The sequence below is a fragment of the Melanerpes formicivorus genome, unplaced genomic scaffold (assembly GCF_026170545.1).
Source record: "Melanerpes formicivorus ecotype bairdi unplaced genomic scaffold, bMelFor1.0.p_v2 SCAF_74, whole genome shotgun sequence".
Lineage (NCBI taxonomy): Eukaryota > Metazoa > Chordata > Aves > Piciformes > Picidae > Melanerpes > Melanerpes formicivorus.
Genome location: NW_027142426.1, coordinates 1,935,946 through 1,952,558, shown reverse-complemented (window position 1 = coordinate 1,952,558; position 16,613 = coordinate 1,935,946). Strand labels below are relative to the sequence as shown.

General features: G+C 52.4%; 1 protein-coding gene across 7 annotated transcripts; it reads right to left on the bottom strand.

The window, feature by feature from the left end:
• Positions 1-541: 541 nt before the first annotated feature.
• ABHD6 (abhydrolase domain containing 6, acylglycerol lipase) lies at positions 542-15,479 on the bottom strand. Of its 7 annotated transcripts, none has more exons than XM_068163748.1 (10): positions 15,395-15,479; positions 11,692-11,751; positions 9,896-10,039; positions 6,837-6,993; positions 6,331-6,444; positions 5,980-6,112; positions 4,591-4,748; positions 3,723-3,777; positions 3,140-3,240; positions 542-2,427 (listed from the first exon to the last, which is right to left on the bottom strand). In XM_068163748.1, the coding sequence occupies exons 3-10, from the start codon at positions 10,012-10,014 to the stop codon at positions 2,251-2,253; spliced, it is 1,014 nt and encodes a 337-aa protein (XP_068019849.1). In that variant the 5' UTR covers positions 10,015-10,039; positions 11,692-11,751; positions 15,395-15,479; the 3' UTR covers positions 542-2,250. The 7 variants fall into 7 exon arrangements, with proteins under 7 accessions (XP_068019849.1, XP_068019847.1, XP_068019848.1 ...); XM_068163746.1 differs by lacking the exon at positions 15,395-15,479 and adding an exon at positions 12,270-12,414 and having other exon boundaries at positions 11,692-11,904; XM_068163747.1 differs by lacking the exon at positions 15,395-15,479 and adding an exon at positions 12,270-12,414.
• Positions 15,480-16,613: the final 1,134 nt, after the last annotated feature.

The following is a 16,613-nucleotide window of genomic DNA, read 5'->3' as shown; positions in this document are numbered from 1 at the left end:
AGGCTGGACAGAGCCTCGTCCAGCCTGGGCTTAAACACCTCCAGGGACGGGGCCTCGACCACCTCCCTGGCCAACCCATTCCAGGGTTTCACCACTCTCATGGTGAAGAACCTCCTCCTCACATCTAGCCTGAATCTCCCCACCTCCAGCTTCATTCCATTCCCCCTAGTCCTGTCACTGCCTGAGATCCTGAGAAGTCCTTCCCCAGCCTTCCTGTAGGCCCCCTTCAGATACTGGAAGGCCACAATTAGGTCACCTGGGAGCCTTCTCTTCTCCAGACTGAACAGCCCCAACTCCTTCAGTCTGTCCTCATAGGAGAGGTGCTCCAGCCCTCTGATCATCCTCCTGGCCCTTCTCTGGACACGTTCCAGCACCCACCAAGAGAAATAGGACTTTCTGCCTGCTGCCAAATGCCATGCTCAGCCCAGGGATGCAGCCTTACCTGGCAGGAGGCTGGAGGCTCAGTGACAAGGGAGCAGCAGCTGAAAACGTGGGAGCAGTCCTTCTTCCTCAGACAAAAAATAATCCATGCACAGTGGACTCCTTAAATCACTAGATTTTAATAGCCATAGAAATCCTTTGTGTACAGCAACCAGTGGCATATGAGGAACCATGTAGATACCCAACAAAATTTTCTGGCTTTTACCACATGAAACTATCAGCTGTAGTAGAAACAATAATCAAGCAATTAACAGCAAATTTCCCATTTTCTAAAAGAACAATGTTTCTTCTCTTAAAAAGAGCAGAGAAGCTGACAAGGAGTTTCAGATACCTGTACAGATTGGGGTTCCTCAGAAAGATGGCGAGAAGACAGCTGTCAGCACCGCAAGCGTGCACACCCAGTCTGTGGGTGGGCCCTAAGCAGCACCTGGTGTCAGCCCCTGAAGAGAGCTGGAGGTGACCAAAGGGTGATGGCTGCCTGCTGCTCTGCCCCCAAGAGGACCACATGCCACCTTGCCTTCTGGCAGCCATGGGTCCTGTAGAGACAGGACCCGCCCTCTGCCCCTGGGACCTGTGGCAAGGGACTGCACCTGGAGAGGTGCGGGATCCATCCCTGTACATCACCCTGCAGGCTGCAAAGTATAGCTCATCATCATTGCCTGTTTCTATTGATGATTTCACGTGGTCAGGACTTACAATCATTGAGAGCACACACAAGCACACTGTACCTTTCCATGGCACTGCCCAGCACCTTGCAGGTGAGCTGTCCCCCTCCTCACTGCCCAGCCAGCCCAGGAGCCCTGGATCCCTGCACTGGTAACATACACAGCCCACTCCCCGCTTCATGCCTGGTTTTCAGTGATGTCAGCATTTGCAGAATTCACAGAATTCATTAAGAAAATTGTCATCTACATCAACGTGTTCAGCAGTGTACATGGTAGGAGAGCTGAGATGAGTTCACCCGAGTTTGCTGACTCGAACCCTGCCCATGGACTTATTGCTGACTTGGGCTGGGGAACCAAATCTCTTTTGACAGTTTCCATCCCTCTGAATCACACAACAACGGCGAAGCTGCTGTCTGCACCCCCAGTTCTCACTCGCTGTGTTCACTCTCAGGGGGAACCATCCCCCAGGCAAGGAGGGCTGTGCCACACATGCCCTGCCCTGGGCAACATTAAGGCAATACACATACACAGGAGCTCTTTGGGGATTTAAAAAACCCACTCAAAGTGTAAACATTTTTGCACGCACAGTCATTGACTTCCACGCACGAAGTGTTCCGTAGTTTTCTGCGTAAATCACGAGTTAAGGAGCTACACAAAGAGCACTCGAGCAGACACCTGGAGCACTGGGGTTCTCTTACAGCATGGCAGCATGCAACGCGACAGACTAAGGAGTAGAAATATTCTAAGTCTCAAGTCCAGGATTCTTCCTCCTCCCTACGTTTGTTATATAGTTTAGGCAAATGTCATTAACAATTACATGCCGGTAACGGGGACGATGGGTGGCGGCGTAAGGAGCTTCAGGACACGGCACGGCTAGCGCTTGGTGGTTTCAGCTCATTTCTACTTTATCTCTAAGTAGAAAAGGGAGAGATTCTGCTTCCGTTCCTGTTATCTATGGAGGTTGCTCAATGACCCCTAGGTCGCTGTGCTGGCGGTGCTATAGGTTTAGGTATCAGTGATTCTGACTTCCTCAGGGACTTTGGCACATTCACCCCGATTCATACAAGATCCCTGAGAACTTATCAAAGCTGCAGTACTTTACAATTTAAAAGACCTGGCGTGGGTGCTCGGCTCCTCGCCACGCTCACGCCTGCTTCTTGTTGTTGTCCATGCTGTGCAGCAGGGCCAAGAACTCCAGGATGAGATTGGCTGTCTTGCGAGGCCGCTCCACCACCACCGAGTGCCCACAGTTCTCCAGGATGTACACGTGGCAGTCCGGGATAGCGCTCGCTAAGACACTGGCACCGGAAACATCCAGGACCTGGGTGGCAGGGGAAGAAATAGTCACTCCCACAGGAGTAGCTAGGTCTTGGTGGACACCACAGAAGTCCCATGGGAGTTGCTTTTGCACGCCCAGTTGAGATGCTGAGCAGGAATGCAAACATGTTTCTTGTAATGCCAGCCCCACCTCATGGTACCTGTGCCTGGGGAACAGGACAGGGAGGCTGCTGGCCTCAACACACAGCAGGGAACTCTCTTGGATGCATTTTGGCTGCCAGCTCAGTGCAAAGGGATCACAGCAAGCAAAAGCTTGCACCTCTGTGTTTACAAAGCCCTTTGCACACCCGCAGCTTGCCTCCTTCCCCTCCATCTGTAACAAATTGCCATGCTTTTGCCTCACCGCCTGCCCACGAGCAGCCAGTTGCCAGGACAACTCTCTTTGCTGGCATTTTATTCCTCTTCCCATGCCACTCTTGCCATGGTGCTGGCATCTGCCCCCTGCCAGCCTCCTCAACCTCCCCAGCCCCCTCACCCTCTCCAGCCCTGGCTCTGTCTTCTCCTCCCTCTGGCCCCATGCTGGCTGGCAGCTTGCTGCCCATCACCCTATTGAACCCTGACATCCAAACCCACCAGGGCCAGGAACACGTGTGCCGGCTCCCCACAGAGCACAGCCCATGCCATGCCCCTGTGAGTGGACACAGGCAGAGACAGAGACAAGGTCCCATGGGGGAGATGGAGAGTGGGCCACCTACCTGGTCCTGCTTTCCCCAGATGACCTGCGTCGGTGCTTTGATCTTGCTCATGTTCTCATGGAGAGAGTGCCTGGACTTTTCATCCACGATTTCTAAAAACACTAGTGGAGCCAAGAAAAGAGTCAATCCTACAGGTGGGATGCCATGTCTTCCCTTCCTGCAGGGGTCTCTGGGCCAGCCTTGTTAGTGCCCCCTTTGCTGGGAAACCCAGGCACAGGTGACAGGCAGAGTCCTGGCAGGCAGCCCTTGCAGAGGCTGAGTTCTGCACTGCCACTGAGCCCCTCTTCAAGAGATCCTCCTCCAAGCCCATCTCCTCATAGATATTAGTACTAATTAACTCAGGTGGGAGGGTGAACATGAAGCAGCAACCCCACCTCCCATGAGAGTGGCAGCAGGTTGCTAACAGTGACCCCAGAGCATCCCAAAATTGTTAATGATGGGGGCCTGTCCTACCCTCAGCAAGATAGAAGGGAGTGCAGGAGACAGATGGCAGCAATGGACAAGCACCCAGGAACAGTCTGTCCCCATACCCACAGGGGTCCAGCTGGAAAGCCTGGGGAGAGAGGAGTAGCTGCACACTTACACTTCCGGTAAAAGTCATTGTGTGGGATGCGAACATCAACGAGGCCCTGGAGGATCTGCAGGGAGAGCAGAGGAAAGATGCAGTCTGCAGAGGGCAAGGCACACCCAAGAATGCCCATGAGCGTGGCAGGGAGCTGGGACCGTCTCCCTGCCACCCAGATGTGCCCTGCACAAATTTGCCCCAGCACAGTTTCCTTCCTAAGCACGTGTGGTGTCGCAGCTGCACTTCAGTAACGTGTGTTTCATCAACAGGCATTTCTGTCTCTTATGATGCAGACCCAAATTTCTCCCCAAGGCCAGCTACCCATGGCCAGCAGGCTGCCTCAGCCATGGCTGTGCTTTCCTTCTCCCCCTCCCCTCCCCCTTTTTTTTTTCTTTTGCAAAAGAATAAAAGTCTTGGCATTACCTTATTTATTTTTAAAACTCTCCAATCTACTCATCCCAGACTTCCTAAGGAAAACCAGCTTAATAGCCAGCCTCCAGCCAAGTTTCTCTGACCTAACAATGAGACAATTAACATTTCCGTGGCTTTTCCTTAAAAAGCAACAAACAATCCCCCTTCCTGCAGGACAAGAGCTGCCTCAGTTAGTTAATACCTTCTGCCAGCCGCATTTTCTAGAAAGCCCTTTGACATCCCAGCCCACTGCCAAAGACCTGAAGGGAGGAAGAATTACAATGGGGCTGTTGGAAGGCAGTGGGGAAAGTGGGGCTGAAGGGACCTGCCTGAGTCATGGCAGAATGGCAGCACCAGTTCTGCTCCCAGCATCACCTCAGCTGCTGCCACGCAGACTTGAGGAGAAGCAAACCTGCCTTGCCCCCCGGCCCCGAACCCCTCTATTCTGACTGCCACAGCTGCCCAGGCTCCTCACCTGCTGTGGCACCTTGAAGCGAACATAGGAGCAAAGCTTCAGCATATCTGCCATCTCCTCAGGCGTGGAGGGAATTAAGGGGATCCTGTCGATGCCTTCAGACTCATGCAGCTCCCGGAGCTGCTTAATGAACTTGCTGTCAGTGGTACTTGGCAGACCTGGGTTGAACAAGAAAGGAGGCACAAACAGGAAACCCAGATGAGACCCCTAGCAGCCTCAGCAACAGAGCACCACTGTCCTGATCTCCATCATGCCTGCCTCTGGCCTTTCACTTGCTCAATCATTAAAAAAGCCCAAACCAAACAGCAACAAAACAGAGAGGAATAAAATCTGTACATACAGCAACCCTAATGTGTGCTCAGCAGTACTGCAGCCTCCTCTCTGTTCCAGGGCTTGACACCACCAAGCTCCATGGGTTGGCACAAGAGGAGGTGTATCCCCTGTAGCTAGGCATGAACACTTTGGTATTAGTGTCTATGTGGACAATGGATGCAAGTGTTAATGTCTGTGCCCAGCCTGCTACCACAAAGGGTCAGACAGAAAATTTCAGAAGCCCCATGTGTATGCAGCAGTGCAGCAGAAAACTCCCGCAGCAGCTCAACTCCAAACATCTCTGCAAGCCCACACAGAGGTTTCACATCCAGAAACACACAGAGAGTTGGCCAATCCCTCTTCCATAGAGGAGGGGCACTCTGCCACCTGCAGAGCCTGGTAGCTAGGTAACCTCATGCTTTGCTTCATTACTTATTTCTTATCTAGGAGCTGCTTTCCTTGTGTGGGAGGGGGAAGGATCTGCTAGAACAACTGTGATGCAGCAAAGCCCTGAGAAGCTCTCTGCCAAATTCCCCATCCCTTCTGCAGCATGTCATGCTCAAGCTTCCCCAAGCCCACCAGTCAAGGGGACAATGAGGATGGAGGGGTGTTGCATAGGTACAGACATCCCACTGACCTGCATCTGGCTTCAAAATGTTCTTTCCACTCGGAGCACCCAAGCGTGGGAGGAACAAGCTCACCGCCCCCAGAGCCCCAGCCCTGCTGCATGCTGGGCCTCTGGAGCACCCAGACTGGGGAGAGTTGCTGCCTGGCTTCCCCCTCCAGACCGAGAAGCTATGGCATGCCATGTAAAACAGGTGTCACCCCATTTTCCTACAGAGTAGGACTAGTCCCACGTGCTGTAGTCCCAGCTCTAACCACAGCAATGCAGGCAGACTCCAAAGCCTGGAGAAGAGCAAGGACAAGACTGTGATTTTCCACCATGCCCTGGGTGCCTGTCCTGCTATTTCAAAATACCTTGCACTAAAAGCCTCTTTTGGTGGCGATATTGCTCTGGGCTTTAGCACCAGCTCCTGCTTGCCCACTCCCCAATCTCTCCTTCCCTGCATTGCTCACCTGCAGGACAGATGAGGGTCAGGCTGCAAATATCATCTGGGTACTGAGCCGCATAGACACCAGCAACATTTCCACCCATGGAAGTGCCAACCAGATGAAAGGGCCTTCTGTTGAGCTTGAGGCACTCCACAAACTGGCAGGGGAGCAGAAGGAGCATTGTTAGAGGAGAGAAAGCAATGGTGTGGAGTCATTAGAGAAATTCAGCTCCAAAGCTTGATGTCAGTGGCTCTGGCTGCCTGGGAAAGGAGAGAGCAGGGCCACCCAAGGCAGGGCTCGTGAGCTTAGCACCCCTCATGTTCCCACATCACTCACATCCCTGCATCCCCCTGCAGAGGTGATGGAGGGGTTTACCTGGTGTATCCTCTTAGCTTGCCCATTAATGGAGTAATCATCCAAGGCTGAGCGGGTTGTGCCCTCATGCCCAGGCATGTCAACACACACCAAGTGCAGGTTCTTTGGCAGGAACTGCAGAAACAAATCAGAGGTGGTTTATGATGTGAAGGAACGGCTGTGAAGCACAGGGATGGAAACTGGTGACCATGGGTGGAAGTACAGGGGTCACTCTCCTAGCAGCCCCTTGTCACTCATGCATCAGAACAAGCTGGCTCATGTACAAGGGATGACATGATGAGAAGCAATGGGCAAGATTCACTTCCCCATGATGAGGCAGGCACATAATGCTCTTTCCCCACTGCTCTGTGTGTCATAGGTATGAAAGGGATCCTAAGCTAAGAAAGGTGTTTCCAGCACGTTACAATGATCATCACATCTCACACATGCAACCACTAGGTCCCCACACTGCTCTTAAGCCCAGAATTGTCTCACAAAGTAACAGCATGATAGAAATGGAGTCCCACCTTGACTATAGCCAGCCACATGTCTTTGTGGGCTGAGAACCCATGTAACATCAGGATGGATGGTCGGTACCCAGGTCTCCCTCTATAGGAATAACAAAACTGGTAGTCATCATAGTTGGCGTATCTGACCTGCATACCCAGGGCTCGGCGCCAGTACCTGCAAACGAGATGAAAACACCACCAGTGAGTGAGGCAAGACCAGGGCCCAGCAGCAATACAAGCCAGGTGACAAGTCCAAACTCAGCCACAGGTTTGTTACTTTTGCTACAGCAGTGCTGTCATGGCCCTAACTGGGACTAATTCTAAGCATCTGGTCCCTGGACCAGACCCCATGCTCACAAGTGATCCCTTACAGATGGGTCCCAGCCAAAACAACCATGTCATCTGGCAGCACCACAGAATCCATTCCCCATGTATGAACTAGATGATCTTAAAAATTTTATACACACAAAGGAGCAGAGGGAACCATCCTGACACAAGGTCAAAATACCCCAGAAGGTACTGAGCTAATCCCAGGGGAACCTGTGTTGTTCCTCTAAACACAGAGGCAGACAGGTCCTGCAGCACACACCTGCACCCTGCTCAAGGAAGATGCAGTGAAACTGCTGGCCAGAGATTATCAGTGACACTTTGGACACATGATGTGCATGTGCAGTCCAAGACAGAGCAGCAGGCACTCTTCCTCTGCATTTCCCCTATGCTCAACCATAACCCTTGCCAGGAAAACTGCTGGGCTACTCCTGATGGCCATGATAGTGGCAAGTACTTTTATACACCATATCAGAGTTTATTTGAGACATAAGAGCAAGGTCACTTATACTGCTAGGCTGTCCTAGCTCTCTGCCCACTCAAGCTTATGCATAGTGCAATCCTCTTTTAGCATAATCCCTTTTTAGAGGGAGTTAGTGGGACTTAAGCAGCATCTCGGCTCTGTGCTGGTCCTACAAGGAGAGGTGAATTTCTCCCTGAATAAGTGTCTTAAGAGTCCTCGCCTCAAAGGCACCGGTGTAAACTACCGATGGGCAAGTTGATAACATTTTTAGCAACTGATCCTGATGGATCAATTCAGCAGAAGGCAAAATAATCTGTGCAAAGCTGAACTGATCCTTTGCAAGGTGTTAACACGCTTAGCGGCAGTGGCTAAACTGATTAACCCCTGGCAGCAGAGAAGCAGGGCAGGAAGAGCAGGCAGACTCTGGTGCTGGTGTCAGCAGGGCAGCCCTGGATGTTACATGTGTCAGGGAGAGCATTAGTGGCAGGGGAGGGACTGGGACCACAGTGGCCCAGCATGACCCTTAGCTGCAGCCACTGAGAACATGCAGATGAGTAGTGAGAAGTAGTGAGGAGGAGGACGACAAGTAGCGGGGAGGAGGAGGACGAGTAGCGGGGAGGAGAACTGTGAGTGGTGGGAGAAAGGAGAAGGGTCCCCAGGGACTTCTCAGGTTGCTCCCAGGAGCAGTAACACAACTCTGAAACTGCATGGGGCTGAAAAGGGGTGGTCAGCATGGGAGAGAGAGATCATAAAATCACAGATGAGGGCATTTACACTGCAAAAGAAACAGCCCTGCTGATTTCTGTTCACATCCTCCTTCAGCTGAACAAAGACAGACTTACCCATGGTGCATTTTCACTCAGCCCCAAATTTACAAGCCTACAGGACAAGGCAGCAAGGTCTTCTCTACCTCCCTCTCATCCTGGCTTCCCAAAGTTCCCAGCATCAACACTTATTCTGCCTCTCCTGCCTGTGGGGCAACCTTACCTGAAGGCTTCACCCTGACCATACTTGCTCTGCTCTGGTGTGGCAAACATTTCTTCAGCAGTCCACCTCTGAACCTGAGCCCATCAAGGTCCTCCCTGGGTCCCACCAGCCACTTGTATGTCCAAAGGAAAAAAACCCTTTGGCTGACAAACGTACTGGCTGGAACTGCCCCAGGCAGCAGCCCAGACATCCCTGGAGTAGGAGGCTGTCTACTGCCTGCTCTCCTTTGCAAAGTGATGTTTGGCCTCACAGCTGCCCATCCAACGCACAAGCAGACGAAATTCTCCCATGTGCTGATCCAAGTCACTGGGGTTTTCATCCCATCCTCCCTCCTCTCTCAGCTCCCAGATGCTGTGATGAAAAGGTTGCTAATAAATGTGCCTTTAGAAACAGGCTTCATCATGCTGCTGCATCTGAGTGCCGGATGGGCTAATGTCTTGCACTCACAGGAGGTCACTTTGATTTGGACACACCCTGTGAGCAAAACTGCGGGATCCACCATCTGCCAGCCACATGTGAGGGCAGGCTGCTGCGCTGCCTGCTGCTGCCCATGCTGATGATGGGACCTGCCCTGTCTTCTGCAGGAAGTGTTACTTCAGCTCTCCCCTGCAACAAACCCACACAGGAAGTGCTTATCACTATTTTTCAGGGACAGAGGAGGACTACCTCTCAGTATTGGAAAGGATGAGGTACAAAGGGTAAGGAAAAGCATCCGTCCATCTTCTCTGATGCTGCATCCCAGAAAAGAGGAGGAGAATGAGAAAATCCTCATCCATAATTACTAGCAAGAGAAAAGTCCCTGCCAGCTGAGCAGGCTTTTAACCAGGAGGGATCATGAAAGCCAGCAGAGCTGCAGCAGAGCCAAGGACACCCATGCCAATGCCTGCACTGATGAGTCAGGAGGTCGCCAGACTGCCAGGCTGGCAGATGGGCTGCAACGGCAATGCTTTCCCCGTGCACAGTCTCATCCTTTGGGGAAACAACCCAGAAACATACAGAGATATTCTGCATCACAGGTAAGGCTGCCCCAACAGATCTAAGTGTCAGCAGCAGAAAAGTTGTCAGAAAATGCCTTTTTCTTCTCTCAGAGATGCTTAAAGACACAGACAGACAGTATGCCCATAGGAAGTCCCACCTCACCTGCTCCTGCTGCCATACTAGACAGGAACAGTCACCTCTGTCCTTGCTGCCTCTGGGCAGCTTACACACTCTGTGTGTGCCAGGGTGCAGCAACCTGATAGGGACCAGCAGTAATTCCACCCCTGCAATGAAATGAGAGCAGCCAGGCCAGTGAACTCACCAGTAGTAGATGCGAATGAGTGCTGAGGGCCACAGGAGGAAGGAGGCCACAAAGGCCAGGATGGGGATGGCCAGGGTGCCACCGGCAATGACAAACATGTTCAGCACATCCAGATCCATGCTGCTCTTCACCACCCAGCCTCACCTGTGCACATTTAAGGAATGATCAGAGGTTAAACACCAAAAAACAATGACAAGTCGATGTTAAATGAGATCTCTGCTGCCAGGGAGTGTGGTGAGGGATACACTCAGGAGAAAAGTGTCTTTCAGTTTTAAAACGCTATTTTTTCTTCTGGCTCTTTAATGGATCTATGTATTAAAATGTTACCCCCTCAGGAGAGCACATCTCAAATGGGCAGTAAGTGCACATACCATGACCAGGGTGGATGGGTGCGACTGGCCCCTGGGGCACTTTAGCAGAGAGGGGAAGCACAACCCTGCCTCCTTGGCTGCAGGCAGCCTCTCAACCGAGATGAGTGCAGACAGGGCTGCCTTAACGCAGGCTTCACGTCGCTTTTTGGAGGCAGGTCCAGCTCCGGCTCCCCTCCCCCTGCCAGATCCCAAATCCCCAGCACACAATCACTGACCTAGAATTGATGGCTTGAGCTCGGCTCTCATTACTGCTCCGCACAGGCACCAACTAATCAAGAGAGCAGAGCCTATTAATGGACTTGGGAACTGAAGAAAACAACCTGGCAGGGAGCTCTTTGGCGACCAGCCCTTATCTGAGGCAAGTTCATCCCCTCCCGCACATCCTCACTCCTGTTCACGGCCGTTTTGCTCTTGCTGTCAATCACAGGTCCCCATCTCGGCCTCCCTTCACACAATCTCAGGGATGGCAGGTGGAGGACACAGGGTGCGAGGGCAAGCTCCCACACATCATCCCTGAACTTGCCCCACCGCAGGCAGCTGGGATGTGTGTGCGACAGGGTTTAATCTCTTAATAAGGAAAAATACATCTCCTCTAATTCCCCCTGCTAACCAACTTACATCTCACCCTTTCTTCCATACTCTCCCTTTTGTCACACGTTTATAAAACAAAACATCCTCAATACCTGCTCTCCCATCAGCCATCCCACACCATCACCACCACCACGTTTCTCCGTGACAGGGAAGGCAGACTCCTTTCTGCTTCCCACAAGACTCACGGCGGTATGTGGTATGTTTTATGTTATGCCATGAAGCAGGAACAGAATTGCTGCAGTCATATCCTCTCCCTCCCTAAGGCTGTTGCACTGGATCACATCAACCCTCCCCACCTTATGTATGACCAAGAAAAACGGTTTACAGAACCTGTGAAGCCACAGCCAGGTCTTGCCATCTTCCCCCGGGCGGGGGGAAGCAGGAACACTGAAATTTGAGGAATACCGTAAATATTTTCACCAGGCACTTCCTTAACAATGCTAAACCTCGTTTAGCCTCTTCAAGCCTCAACAACGCGCCGTTATTCGTTTAATTAACATTTTGTAGAAAGATCTTTGATCTCTGCACGTCTTGTTCTTAGATAAACGCTGTGCAACAGAGAAACCTCCTACGTGAGAGCACATCTGCAGAGGAGCCCACCCGAGAGCACTCGCTGCCTTTCGTTATGTCACTAAAACAGGGGAGAAATTATGCACAGAAAGTTGCCATCATTCCCATCGGCGACCCGTAACGAGAGAAGGTTGCAGCTAGAAGAACGGACAGGAAAACAGCCGAGTAGTGGGAGCCCCTGAACTCCTCAGCATGGGGTCACCGCCTCCGCTGCTCTTGGAAAGCCGACCAAGAAGGGGAAAGCCTTTAAAAAGCCCAGCTTACTTTGCAGAGATCCCCTCCTCCTCTCGGCACAGGTCCTGCTCACTGTGGTAGCAGCGGCAGCTGAAAACAATCAGAAGGGGGGGGAAGGTTTAAAATCTCACTTCTGCTTTCTCTTCTTTCCTCCGTAGCTGGGCGAGACGGCGAGTTTGGAGTATTTAAGGCACCGGCTTCCCTTCGAGAGCCCTCATCTTCACCTCTTGAGCAACCTTTCCCCTAATTATGTAAATACAATCTTTTTTTAGAGTAAAGCTAAGGAGAGCACTGATTGCAAGCAGGAGCAAAGTGCAAGCTGCCATCAGAGAAGAATCAAAAGCTAGGGAGAGTTGATTCCAACAGTCTCTGCTGCAACAGGGCTGTGCGGCACCCAGTGAAACGGGGCTCATGGTTGTCCTTCAGGTGATTACAGCTATTAGAACAAAGCCAGATAAGCTGCTTCACATCCTCTTCCTCTTTGTCTTAAATGTAATTTTCCAAGTGCTCTCAGTGCCCCTCAAACCTTCCCTGTGCAAGCCTGGCTGAAGTGTAGCACAGCCACAGGAAATTACTGGAGAGGCAGGAAAATGCTGGTCTGAACTCACCGGCAGCTTTTGGCCGTGGAAATTCAAGCTGGAGACAGCAGGAGCACCAGAGCCCCTTACATAGGCACCACGGGCTGCTTCAGGCCAGAAAATCCATGAGAGATTCTCCCCTGCTGCGACTGCAGGGCCTGGGGCACCCGAGGAGTGTTTCGACAGGGCCATGGCAGCTACTGCTCACCACGTGAGCCTCGGCACCCAATGCCGACCATGCGCACCCGGCAAGCCCTGCTTGGGGCCCCTGTCGGCCATAGGTGCCCGGGGGGAGGATGCTCAGGGAGTCCCACAGCTGTCGAGCTTCTTTCTGCATGGGCAGAGCATTGCCACTGATTGCCATGGCAACCTTCGATGGAGGCAGTGGGAAGGAAAATGATGGCAAGCCCAGCTCCACGGTTGGAGGCACCATGTGGGGACACTGGCTCCCCAAAACCACACAGGAACACATGCAGTGCCAATCCTCTGCAACTGTGCTTTGCCCGGGGGAGGATCAGCCTCTGTGCTGCACCCATACCAGGGATGGGAGAGGGCAGCATTGCCCCAGGCCCTGGCACGGTCCTTTGCTATTAGTTAGGGAGACATCACGGACTTAAAAATAAAAGTGAGCTCCCTGGCAACAGCTGTAAGACTTCAGGCCACAGCTCATCCATCACTTTGAGGTACTCTGTGACAAAGAGTCACAGCAAATGCTCCGAGCATTGCTACTGCTTCTTGAAAGGATCTCCAAGTACCTCATACATTAACTCACAAGCATCAATTAGGCAGGTCTGATAAATTCCAACTGATCACAGCAGTGATAGGGGCAGGCTTTGAACGCAGCAGAGCATGGGATGCCAAACCGGGAGCACTGTTTCCCATGCAGGCAGCCCAGCTGCAGGCACCCCATCTGCAGGCACTAGCCACCACAGCCGCTGCATCCTGTCTGAGAGGAGTCCCCAAACAAGCCACCCCAGGTAATGGGATGGACCCCAAACAGATGCTGAAGGGAAGCTCCATGTCCCCACTTATCTCCTGCTTCCTTTCCTGTGTCATATTCAATCAGGGCATCATCACCTGCAAACAGAGAGGCCAAGAGGCAGGAGGGGGCTCTGTGTTGCTACAGAGGACAACCACACTCATAATAGTCCTCAGGGCCTCCAGCCACAAGGACAACAAGTAACTGTGAGCAAGGGTTGAAGGCGCAGCAGTATTTTTTCTCTTGCAAGCTCTGTGGGTCACATCAGAGAGGCTGGAGAAGACCCAGTGATGCAATTCATACATAGAATAGAATAGAATACATAGAATAAACCAGGTTGGAAGAGGCCTTCAAGATCATCGCGTCCAACCCATCAGGTGTATCTATCAATTTTTCTGAAGCCCCATGCAAGATGCAGCAGCAGCAGCACCCCCAGTGTGTGGGAATACTAAAAAAAAACCAAAAAGGAAGCAATTCCACCCATGTGAAAGCAGCTCAGCTTGTTACCCAGGGAGACAGGAGGCTCTTGGCCAGGATCAGCATCTCTTGCAGAGCCACTCTCTCTGACAGGGTGAGAGTCTGTGGCACAAAAGCCTTCACAGGGCAGAGGCATTTGGCTGGGAAGGGGAGGGCAGCAGCTAGAATGCTGGGTAACCCCCTACAAGGACAGGGAGGGTTTGCACAATGCAGAAATTATGTGTGTGCCCTCACTGACCAGAAATGCCAAAATTCAAGAACAAGGGCTGTGTCAGGCTGTTCTCATCCAGGCTGGGGATGCAAAACCATGGCTGCTGCATGTGCTCAGTGTTTTACTTACCCTGTGCCCAGAGCAGCCCGTGTGTGACCAACAACAGATCTAAAAACTCCAAACAGCTGAAAGCTAAGCAGCACATTTAGGCATATTGTAATTTGTTTGTAGGAACTGAAGAAAGAAGAAGAAACACTGACTAATGTTTAAGTCCCACTGCAGAAACAGGGGGCCTTGATAAGCCTTAGCAGCTGATATGGGGCCCCCAGAAACCCCAATGCACAGCACTATGTATAAAAAAACCCAAACACAAAACATGCAAGCAAGCCACTTCCTTTGGAAACCATGTTCCCCCTTGGTATCCACAACCACCAGAAAAATAATCACAGAATCATAGAATATAACGCTGAACATAAACCACAGCATAACTAATATTACAAATCCTCACTGGTATATTTTGCAGTATGATCTTTTAGATGCCAGTCACAAAGAAGTTATAATTTCAGGTCTGTTAAAGGTCTCTGTCCAACAGCCAGCCAGCAGTCTGTCTTAATCCAGCCTCCAGAGGGCTGGGAGTAGGAAATGTGCCCTTTCACCTTAATTTATTTATAGAGGCAGAAATGAGATAATTATTTCAGCACCACCCTTTCACAAAACATTAATCTCTGACCCATTTGTATCTGTGCAACACAGCGCACAAACGTGAGCCGGAGACTCAGAGCTGACCCCAGCCCCGCTACTACACCTCAGGCTGGGAACACACAGGAAGGAGCTGTCAGTATCCCTGCCAGCCTGGGGACAAGGTGGCTGACCAGCAGGAGCGGAGCAGCTGTGCTGCCAACCGGCCGCTGGCTTATTAATTCATAAGGTGCCCGTCCTCCTTCCGGACCCCGTCGCCATCCCCATCGTGCCGCACACGCACGCAGCGGAGGACGCACGGCACATCTGAAGTCACGAGTGCGCCCGGGCTCAGCCCTCTCCTGGTGGGGGATAGGAAGGAGGAGGGGAGGGATGGGGCAGGGGTACAAGGGGCATGTCCACATTCCTTCTCCCAGCACACGGCCTCCCCGCAAGAATTGTCCTCCAACAAAATGATGTCCTCCAAACAGCAGCGGCTGAGATGCAGTGCCACTCTCCAGCCCTTTATGCCCTGTTTCCTCACTTTTTTTTTTTTTTTTGGGGGGGGAAGGCGGATTTTAATGCAAATTAATTACATTTTCATATATTCAAATTATTTCTTGCATTTTGACTTTGCTCCCTGTCTGCTGCCCTCTCTCCCTCCCCACCCCCAGCGATGCTAGCGCTGGGACCAGGATGGATGGGGTACGGGTGGGCAGACGCCGGAACGGCGTTCGGGGCTGCCCCACCGGTCTCCCCTGGTCCCGGCATAGCTACCATCAGCCCCGCATCCCTCCCTCCGCCTCTCACCGTGCCGATCCGAACCGGGCCGGGCCGCAATGGCAGCGCTGAGCGGCGGAACGCGGCGGCTCCGTGGTGCCCGCCCTCCCTTCCTCCCTTCGCGCCGGTGCCGGTTGCAGCTCCGCGGGGGCGCAGCGGAGCGCGGCGGCGAGGCGGGGATGCGGCGGGGCCGTGCGGGGGTTGGAGGAAGGTGGAGGGGATAGGACTGGCGTGAAAGGGGGATGCAATAGGGGAGAGAAAGGACATGCAACTGGGTGCAATGTGGGGGACACCATAAGGCTGCAGTGGGGACACAAGGCAGGTATAGAGGGGGTGCAACAGAAATGCCGAGGGGGAGCGCAATGAGGCTTCCACGGGGGTGGGTACCATGAGGTGCAAGCAGGGTATACAGTGGGGTGGCAACAGGGGGATATCACGATACTTCAGTGAGTGCAAAGGAAGGACGCAATAGAGCTGCAGTGGGGTGCCAAGGGAAGGTAACGGGGGTGTCCATGAGCTGCAAGGTGGATTCAGTGACACTACAATAGAGGGAATGTAAAGAGGCTGTGATAGGGATAAGACAGGGATACAGCAGGGGTGCAGAGGGCCTGCAATGGGACACAAGGAGAGTGTGAAAGGTATGCAATAGGGTGGGAGTGGGCTGCAATATGAGTACAAGGAGGGTACAGCATGGGTGCCAGAGGAATGCAAGGCAATTGTTCATGATATAGTGGGGATGCAATATCACTCCAGCTGGGGGTGCAGGAGGCAATGCAAGATGGATGTAACAGGGATGCAATGCAGCAGTTCAAGAGGCAGTGCAACAGAGAGTTGGGGGGGAAAGGGGGAGTACAACAGGGTGCAAGGGGAGACATGACAGGAGCGCAAAGGGGTACAGTGGGAATGCTGCAACAGGGATGCAACGGGGTGTGCTGAGGAGACACAGCAAGGATACAAGGGAGATGCAATAAGGCTTACAGAAGTTGTACAATGAGATTGCCATGGGTATACAAGAAGGATAAAAACCAGACTGTGATAGGACTGCTACAGGGCTACGACAAGGAGATACAGTGTTGGATACAACGGTGATGGATACAACAGTGGTTACAAGAACGATGTAAAGAGGATGGGATACAACTGCTGCAGCAGTACAAAGGGGAATGCAGCTCTGCTCTCCACACAGATCTCAGAGACCTTGTGCACCAGGCCCAGGAGCAAGTCTGGGCATGAGGGATGCCTGTCCCTTTCC